Source organism: Condylostylus longicornis, unplaced genomic scaffold (genome assembly GCF_029603195.1).
Source record: "Condylostylus longicornis isolate FDR11 unplaced genomic scaffold, ASM2960319v2 ptg000034l, whole genome shotgun sequence".
NCBI lineage: Eukaryota > Metazoa > Arthropoda > Insecta > Diptera > Dolichopodidae > Condylostylus > Condylostylus longicornis.
In genome coordinates, this window is record NW_026578003.1 from 3091082 (window position 1) to 3101559 (window position 10478).

The 10478-nt window shown below is 27.2% G+C and overlaps 2 protein-coding genes across 2 annotated transcripts; both read right to left on the bottom strand.

Moving 5' to 3' along the window:
• Positions 1-3119: 3119 nt before the first annotated feature.
• Positions 3120-5183, bottom strand: LOC129608758 (outer mitochondrial transmembrane helix translocase). The gene is made up of 3 exons (XM_055520455.1): positions 4812-5183; positions 4397-4729; positions 3120-4329 (listed from the first exon to the last, which is right to left on the bottom strand). Exons 1-3 carry the CDS (start codon positions 4991-4993, stop codon positions 3681-3683), a joined length of 1164 nt encoding a protein of 387 aa, XP_055376430.1. The 5' UTR covers positions 4994-5183; the 3' UTR covers positions 3120-3680.
• Positions 5184-6278: 1095 nt separating this feature from the next.
• LOC129608750 (nonsense-mediated mRNA decay factor SMG8) lies at positions 6279-10101 on the bottom strand. Its single transcript, XM_055520444.1, has 13 exons — positions 9950-10101; positions 9727-9862; positions 9388-9668; positions 9197-9327; positions 9016-9112; positions 8741-8921; positions 8399-8665; positions 8287-8333; positions 8136-8235; positions 7248-8074; positions 7022-7185; positions 6817-6971; positions 6279-6755 (listed from the first exon to the last, which is right to left on the bottom strand). The coding sequence occupies exons 1-13, from the start codon at positions 9991-9993 to the stop codon at positions 6543-6545; spliced, it is 2643 nt and encodes an 880-aa protein (XP_055376419.1). The 5' UTR covers positions 9994-10101; the 3' UTR covers positions 6279-6542.
• Between the last annotated feature and the right edge of the window lie 377 nt (positions 10102-10478).

Below are 10478 nucleotides of genomic sequence, written 5' to 3' on the forward strand. Positions count from 1 at the left end.
GCTTTTTTTTTTCTTCCTTATTTAATAACCACTTTCAAATTTTTTTTTATTTTATTTTTTCTTTAATCGTTTTATATTTATATATATTTCTTTTTTTTTATATATCTATATATACATATATAATTGTATATCTTTTTATTTTACTTGTATAAATTTCCTTTCCAATAATTTTTTTCTTCTTTTTAATTAAAAAAAAAAACTTATATGTTTCTTTTATTTTTCTTTCTTTTATAAATACATATACATTGCTAAATACATTTTAATATTTTATATTAAATATATTATAAAAAAAAAACGAAAGAAAATTAAGACTTTTTTTTTCAATATAAAAAAAATTTATAAAATTTATATTTTTTTTTACTCCCAGTTTTATGAAAAACTGGGATTTTTCTTCTGTTTCTTTTTGTTTTTTTTTTTTTTGTGTATTTTTTTTTTTAAATAAAAATGAAAAACTTCCGCACAAAAATCAATCCACTACAAAAAAAAAAACGAAACACATTATACAAAGAGCAACGACGAGTGACCAATAAAAAAACGCGAAAAGAATGTTGTAGTTTTTAGAAGAGTTAAAATAGCTAGTCCAGCGTCACTTTTGATATTAGTTTTGCTGGTTGCCAAAAGTGTATATACACAAAAAGAAACAAAAAAAAATTTTTTTTTACATTTCGACGTATTAAATTTGACATATGAAAAATATTAATAGTGTGCGCAATTTCTTAAATTAATTTTTGAAAAAAAAAAATTTTAATTTTTCAATATGACAATAAATTCTTAATAAAACATATGTATATTAGATATAATCTGTTCAGGACGAGACAAGTATTAAATTTTAATTCAATTAACTTATTAATTTTTGACAATTTATTCATTTGAGATTTCTCAGCTGTAACTATTCAAATAAATTTTAAAAGTCTTCATTAAATATGATCCTGAAAATTTATACAATTTTAATTATAATAATATAACCAAAGCGAATTCATTCAAATATATGTATTTTATATGAATTCTAACATTTCGTTGCGGAAAATCGCTCTTACTCTGTTTTCATCATGTAGGTAAATCCACCAGCAAAAAATGAAAACCAAAAAAACTCCTAGTGTTGTCCTTTATGGAATCATTAATCAATTCAGTTTTGGAAAATTTTGATTAACATTGTTTTCCGTGTTTTTTTTTGTATTTAAATTTTCCTATCCACAGTTTTAAAAGGTTTTATAGCAATCAATTTAAATGACGCGGTATGCGGTAATCTAAATTCAACATTATTTTTGCAATAAAACTATGATTGACATTTGTATAAACTGTTAAAGACAGTTACTGTATTTACATGCAATTTGAAGCCGACTTCCAGCAGGTTTCGAGTTCATATAAACGCAACTTGACTTTATATTTTTAAGAAACACTGCAAAAACTAAATTGAGAAGGGATTAAAAAATTAATATAAGTAAATATAAAATAAATTGCTACAACGCCATTTCTAAGACATCTTTACGACTCTCACTGACGCAGTGTCGCAGCTATGTGAACAGAGCGTATACTGCATTATAATAAATACATTCTATTCTTGTCACAAAATATCATATAATTTTAATAAAAGAAAAAGGCGTTCAACCGCCGTTAATAAAAAAGGCGACTTGTCAATAGTTCAATTTAAATGAAGAAATATGTAAACAAAAGACTATCTAATACTTATGCATTTACATTTAGGTTTATTGGGGCAATTTGACATTTGATTTCATTTCTTGTTTTCTTCTTATGTTGTTTTCGGTTTATGTTATTTATTTTTTTAAATACTGTTATAAATATTAGGCACAGCTTACATGTCGATCAAAGATTGACAATCATGATTGAGATTGATGATAATTTCCATTTACATTGCGATCAATATTTGTTATTCTTTCTACATGTACTTTAAATTTAAATGCTTAAAAAACTTTCACTTCACTATGAAATGACAAATGGCAACAAAAACCAAAAAACTTTTAAAGGAGCTGATCAAAGCCTTTTTTCTAAAACTTATGTTTATGCCTTTTTTTTATGTTATTGCTGTCAAAAATGATTGACAAAAATATAACCAGCTTGAATATTTCGTTAATCAAGAGTTTGGAAATTATTAATTGATAATCAATCTTCATCGACGATTACGATTGAGTAATTGTCAATCTTCGATTTAATATATGTATAAACGCTGACTTAGCGAATTTCTTATACGTTTTTTAACATTCAACTTCTAATTTAACTCTTGGCTTAGTTAATATTATTTGATGTTTGCATCAAATTTGAAAAATATCAATTCCACCATCTATTTTTTTTAAAAGCGGAATATTCATAAGTATAAATTATATATGTACATATGCTTTTCCAATTTCATTTCAAGTCGGTGTTATTAATTTGCACGCGCTAAACACGTTACAAAACTATAATTTAAATTATAAAATAAATAATATTTTTATATCAAAAATGAAACACAATTGTTCTTTGAATAAAAGTTATTTTCAAAACTATCACTGTAATAAACGTAGATAAAATGAAAAGCCGATTACTCTCCGTATTTGATTTGGATTTTTTATTCAAATTTTCTTCAATTTAAGTTACTTTCGAATTGGATTAAATTAAAATAAGTCACCATAACAGAATTTTTATATTCCAATTTTTAAGACAAGTTCATTCTCTAAATCACTATTACGTATACATACATATGTATGTATGGATGTATATAAAATTACCAAAAATTTGAACTTTGAGTTACGTAGATAGAAATTTGGAAAACTTAACTTTTGAACAAGCTCTTTCCTTTTAATTTTTTTTTCAATTATTTCTTAAAAATACTTATATTAAACTGCGCATATTGATATGTCTTAATTTTGATGTGAAATGCAATAGTTACAAACAGAGAAAAAACATTTCTCAAAGTTAATTTTCGACTTCGTTTATTTGAAACTTCGTTTTATCAAAATTCTTTAGGTACGATTAATCTATAATCATTATAGAAACGCTAAAATTAAGAGTGATTGGTTTTATTGTGATATTTATAATAAAAGTAGCAATAAATATGTATTTCAACTTTTCTTTATTTTCAATTTTTACTTCTACGAGAAAATTTTTATCTTATTTTTTTTTTTTTTAATGTTAAAACATCTTTTGAACTTCGTTTAATAAAGTGATATAATTAGTTAAATACAGTTTAAATGAACTTGAAATGTAATCGAACAGAAACTTTGAAAATAACATTTAATTCGAGAAATATATGTATAACGTTTTCTTAGTTTTTCAATGTTATATTGCAATTAACAATTCATATTATAGAGATCATTTAATAGAAGGACTAAAGTCATAAAATGTCATTCCTGTTCTAAACTTTTTATTTAAAAATCAATAATTATTTAGTTTAACCCCTATTCGTTATTTTCATTCCACGTTGTTTAATAAATTTTAAATTTTATATCAATTTTTAGTTATCAATATTAAAATTTCAGGTGGAATTTAATAGTTATTTACAATAGGTATAATAATAAAACCTATTTAACTTAATTATGTAAATACTTTTTTAAATTTAAAATCTATATATAACCATATGCATATTAAAATTTTATTAATCGCCCTAAATTTTATAACGGTAAACTACAATCCGAAAAATGTGTAAATGAACTTTTGAAATTGAAGTGATCTTAAATATTTGTATGTTAATCTAATTCTATACGACACGCAGGAAAAGCATTAGTTGTATGCATTTTTGATTCTTTCATCTTTCTAAATGAATTCATAATATCTTCCTGGGTAATTGCTAACATTTCCCTCGGACTATTATCCGAGCTTATGCTTGAATTTTTGCTTAAATATATCCCTCCATTTGAAGATTTAACTGATTCTTCATCAGCTTTGCGCATGTATTGCCTCATTCTGTATACTGAAGCGTTTCGACATAACTCTTTTAGATCAGATCCAGAAAAGCCATCTGTCAAGTTGGCTAATCTTGAAAAATCAAGGTTGTCTGATATATTTTCGGTTTCTAAAATAAGTTTAAGGATTTGAATACGCTGTTCTTCATTTGGTAAGCCGATGTAATACTGTGCAGGCATTCTTCTAAGTATAGCCTTATCTAAATCTTGTGGTCTGTTAGTAGCACCCATTACGATAACTGTGGAGCCTTGCTCAGTGTTTAAACCGTCCCATAGCATCATAAATTGTGTTTTCATCATAGCTGTAGCTTCATGATCTGTTGAGTTTCGTGAACGCAAAAAAGAATCAATTTCATCGATAAATATTATACATGGCTGAATTTTTACAGCTAAAGTAAATACAGCGGAAGCCAATTTTTGCGACTCTCCGTACCTTCCGAAGAAAAATGTAATATATTTATTTATTAATCTGTAAGCATATGAATACTATTAATTATTACCATTTGTCAGTTAACATTGCAACGTCTAAATTTAAAAACCGTGTTCCGGCTTCTTTTGCTGTTGCTTTTGCAATTAACGTTTTACCACAGCCTGGTGGCCCATGCAATAATACTCCTTTTGGGGCAGACCATAATTTTGACTTGTTGAAGAGCTCCCTGTGTTGAATAGGCAAAACTACAGACTCTCTAAGCTCTTGTATCACTGAATCTAAGCCAGCGATATTTTTCCAACTGACCGGAATGTCATCAGGAACTACCAAGTTAGCAGCAATCATCAATTCATAGTCAGTGAGATTATTTATATTGATTTTAAAATCGCTTTGATCGCCAAGCCTGAAACAATATAACGTTTTACATATGTACATACATTCATACATAGGTTAAGATTTCTTATTTACAATTCAGCTGAACATACCTTTTTATTTGTTCTTCAGCTCGAAGTCTTGCTTTTTTCTTACTCTTGCTCGTAGGATCCAACTGGTTAATCATCCACTTCACACTATAAAACGTCACCAAGGATGCCACTGAAACACGCAATATCATGGAAAATATTTCATTTCTGGTTAGTTGTGAACCTCCTAAACTAAATTGATTCATCTCGGTAATGTTTTAATTGTCGCTAGAAAATTAAACTTGCGTAAAAAAAGAAATTTTAAACAATTTTATTGATTATTTAACATAAGCGAACAACTTTTTTTAGTTTATCGTGCTTTTAGCCTTACAACTTCAACTTTAATCTACCCAACAGACAGTAATTGACAAATTACATGAGTGACATTTATGAAAAGACTGTTTTTAACAGGAAGGTTTATCAAATATCAACATTTATTATATTCGTAGATTGACATTTAATGTATGTCATTACCGTCATCTGCAATGCCCAGGAATATGTTTTTCATTATTTAAAGATGGAAAGAACGGATTTGTCAGTAATTAAAAAATAACAAAATTTATTAAAAAAACTGATGAAAACAAATCTATCTTAATAATAAATAAGCAAAGAGATGTCACGATTCTGAATTCGATCCAATATCAGAAGAGTATCGATACCCCAGTATTATCGTATCTAAAGATTTAAAGTATCGATATCGATGACTCAATAATTTCAGGAAAATCAAATCGGAATTCCCGTTTTTTAATTGGACATGTAATTTTTCCAATAAGTTTTCTCATTTTTTCAATTAAATTTTCTCTCAAAATATTGACTAAACTAGCCACTTTCTGTAACAAAAAGAATGAACGGTGACTAAACTTTTTTAGAAATTTTAGGAAAAACAAGATATTATTATTAATTTTTTTGTTTCCGAATAAAAAGACGAGGTGCCTAATAAAGCAAGAAACAGAATTCGCCGAACTAACAGACGGTAACAAAGACATTACAGTAAAAAAGAGCCGGAACTGCAGTTCTTACTTAAAACTGCAAACATGAACTTGAACCGAAATCCACAAATATTGTTGAACGGGTATTTAAAAACTGAAGTGTAGTATTGTGGCATGTCAAACAAAAGAAATGTAAAAAATTATGTAAAATTAAAAAAAAAAAAAACAAAAAAAACTTTGAAAATAAGCCTTCTGCACCTTATTGTGGCGGCACGAACGGTTATTATTTCTTCTATTGCTATTTTTGCTAAGGCGGTTTTAAGCAAATTAAAGCTATGTTCCTACTAAGGGAACTCAACTTATGTAATAATAATATTGAAAAAAAAAATTTAATTTTAATGATAGAAATGGCAATAGCAGTTAATGAGAGTAAGAGAAAAAAAAAAATATAAATGTCAAAAATTAATAAAATTCTTTATCAAAAATAAAAAAAACTGATTAAAAAACTTTGAAGATAAGTTCTCTGTACTTCTCTTTTTAATTTGGTACAATTTTATAATTATTTAAGTTGTTTTATATTTCTTCATTATTATTCTTTAAGTTATATAGAAATAGGAAGACATAATAAAATAATTTTCTCTCATATTTTATTTGAACATTCTGTGTAATATACTCTCCAACTCTCCGCAGTTTCAATAAACAATTTCAAAATTTTACATTTAATATTTTTTTGAATTATTGACACTTTGCTATTCTTTCCAATTTTATTTTTTAAAACTGTTCTATATAAAAAGTTGGCATATTATATCTGCAAATTTAAATGACGCTAATTTTCGGATTCAGTTTCACTAACACCGTACATTCCGGCTAAAAGGCAACCATACATCAACGTATTTGAACTAGTAACTTCGCTTGGAGGAATTATTGGACCATCATCGCCTTGATAAATATACGGTAACCTTAAAACCCAATACGCACTTTGAGACAATTTTGGAGGATTCGGTAAGCCCATGGTAAAAATGTAATCACCCGTTCTGACCTAAAAATTTCGAATATTTATAAACGGAGTATGTTGATATATAACGTATATATGTACTTACTTTTGGCTCTAAAATTACGTTTACTGGTGCTTTAGGCGTAACAATATGAACGCGCATCAATTGGGCCACCATTGTTTTCATATTTTTACATGGACAGGGGAAGTATAAAGGCATATCATTAAAGACGACTTTGCTTCCACTATCTCTAACGATTCCTTAAATTTTTCTGTGTATAAAAATCTGAATTTTATAAGAAATGTATTACCTGATCCGCCTCTTAAGACTTTGTCCGGTGAACTCATTATAAATCTGTGGCCTCTGGGACATTCATATTCACAACCTACGAAAATTTTTAAAATTATTACTTCACCTTTTTTTCTATATCGGGTTTTTTCGCAAGCCGCTGCCCATGAAGCCGAATGCTCGATTCTGCAAAAAAACATATGTATATTCGAGAATTTGCACATAAGTTCAAAGACGAAGTTTAATACCGAACATGTACATCCCAAGGCAATAAATAATTAGTGCCAGATAAAAATCCACTTTGAAAATGCTCCAACAAACCTGTATTGTGGCTGTAAACTGAACTCAAACCTAAACATACCAATGACCAACTTGGATATTGGGGCAGTACACCAATTGGACTCTCCGTATGAATCATTCCTGGAAGATATTCTGTAGTTGAAGCTTGTCTAATAACTTTATTTTCGTTTTCTTCTGGCTGTTCCCCCACTTTGATAACTAATTCATTGACGGATTCATCAGAACTATAACAATTTATCTTGTTTAAGTCATCCATAGACTCTAAACTTAAATTTGTATGTGATCTTTGGGATGCAGTTAGTGGAGCAGAATTTTCAGAATTTTCAGAATTTTTATTATTCATTTCATCTTTCGGTGCTTCTGATGCATGAAGTTTTGGAAAATATTTTTCTATTTCCGCTGGTTTAAAATCATTTATTGATGGTTCGAAAACAGCAAACTGGATTTTTTCAACCTTTGAGCAAGAAGAGCAATTATTTGCTAAGATTTGATAAAATTCATAATTTGCTTGACGAATTGTATATGGATCTTCACGATGCCCTTGAGTTCTACCACAATTGCATGTTGATACAAAAACAATTCCACTAGAATGATCTAATATGTCATTTGCATTATGCTTTGGTTTAATACAAGGATTTCCTCGTAAACTAGGGAATTCGCACTGTTGTTTTCCATTCTTCCATATTTGATCACATTTTTCTTTGAGTTTCTTTTCATTTATAGATGTATGAGGACCTCTAGCATATTTGAGGTAAGTTTTCATGGATTCTTCAACCTTAAAATATTTATTTCTTCAATTTGATACTTTTATAAATACTTTGAAAAAATGTACATACTAAACTTTTGTGAAAACCGCTGCTGTAGTGCGTTAGCATCGGATCATTATAAAGAGCAATAGCTTTCTTCAATCCTGTGTCACAGCATTTTGCGAAAAATCTAAAAATATTAAAATTACTTAAAAAACTCGCAAATAAAATAATTTATTACTCTTCGTCAATATCCATTATTTTATAAAAATTTTCCAAATATGATTTCTAATGAAGTGAAGAAATATTTTTAATTTTTATTCTAGAATTAACTACATAATATATTTAATTACATAATCAGGATCATTAGCTTCAAATTTCGGATTATCTGGATTTTCTATAAAAATTTTATGGAGTAATTTGAAGGTATCATACCAAGCTTTCAATGTTGGGATTACAAAATGATTTTTAGTTTTGTATTTAACCATATTATCGTCAAAACCAACTTTGTGAGCCTCATCGACATGGTAATCTAGTAAACTTAAAAAGGTTCTTTTCTTTTCTTTGCCCAAAGAGTCTGTCAACCTGTGCGTATAATGTTTTAGTGGTTTTCCAAATCCCTAAAAGACACTTCTTTAGAAACAAGAACGTGATTTTTTGCTAAAATTTTATATCCACATAATATGTTTACTTACCTCGTACGGTCTTAACTCATCTAAATCATCAATCAGCTCGCTTTTAACACTACTATTAGATTTGTTTATTAATTCATTCAAATAATTGATTGATTTCATTAAAGGATCTTCATGAACACTTTTGTCGGTGTTATAATAAACAAACCGATTGTTCAGGGGAACGGAAAATAGTGAAGCTGAACTAGAAAATAAAGAGCAAAAAAAAACTATGTATTTTCCTAGTTTTTCAATAACATTGCATTTAATGTAGAAATTTAACATAGAAACGTATATACCTGTTATTTGTTATTATGAATTCATTCCTTAACATCTTATATATATTATTTTCAACTTCAAATTCCAGTTTTGAAATAGCATCTGCATCTTGATCATCTACATATTGCAAAATAATGTAGCAAATTGTTAAAATAAAAATGAACTATAAAGTATTCTTTAAAATTTTATGAAAAATTTTACCATAACCATCCGGATAGTTTTCAAAAAAGAATAAAACTCTCGGAGAACATAATCTGGCATCTTTACCTAAAAATGACCCAGCAGTTGAATTTTTAACAAATTTTGGTAAAAATTTCAAAACATGTTTCTCTCTGTTAAATTGAATTAAAGAACTTTAATTTACTGATGTTAATATTTTTATTCACAATCACCTAATGATTTTCAAGCATTTAAAAATTTGTAATAAAGAAGCGTCAAAAGTAATACTTGTTTCAAGAAAAACGATTATGTGACAAATTTCAGTAGCAAATAAGAACATCCTTGCAAAACGATTTCGAACATGGTTATTAAATAACATAAACGGATTCTCAGTGCTGTTGTCTGACTGAAGGAATTTTTCTAAGTCTTTTTGCATGCAATAATTATCATAAGTAGTTTCAAAATGAACATATAATATGTTTTCTGATTTCTTTGAATAAAATGTTATACGACCCTATATATAAATTTAAAATTTAGTGCATATTTTACTATACATTGTACACATTATGTACCTCTTCGCCATCCTCGTTAAGTAACGTAGGGTACACATTAAGTATATTTAAAACTGCCATTTTATTAAAGAGCCTATATGAAGACTTACCAATTATTCCGACAACAACCAGTTTTCTATCATCTCGAAAAAAATCGCTTAAAATAATGAAAAATTTAATAGAGAAAAATCTTTTTTTTTTTTTCTCAAATTTAATAACAAGGAGTTTAAAAACAAATATCTACCTTGGCGGATTATCGGGAAAAATTATTTTTTCAAAAAGTGTCATATTTACAAATTTTATCTGTTATATTTTTATCTTGTAAAATATTTTTCAATGTTTTATTTATTTCTTAAAAAATTAGATAAAACACCAAATTAAATTACGTATGGAGAAAATGTAAGTTTGCATTCGCACATGTTACAAATATATTTATACAAACAAATATCAGCTGTTTGTAGATTACTTCAACTTACATATAAATGGATTTAAAATGGTGATGCCAGATGATCGAAATAATTTGTATTCAAAAATAAAGGGAATGCCAACTAAAGTGTTATTTTAATTTGAATCGATTTCAGATTCGATTATAATCTGTTAAATAAAACAGATTTTAATGTTTTATAAAATGTTTGAAGAATTATATGTAAGCATTAAAAACGATTCCAGCAAGTAGTTCAACAGAAATAAAACACAAATTTTATGTTAAATTTTTCTAAAATTATTATTTTTTTTAAAAGCTAATTTTACAGTCTTTTTTCACTTTTACAAAG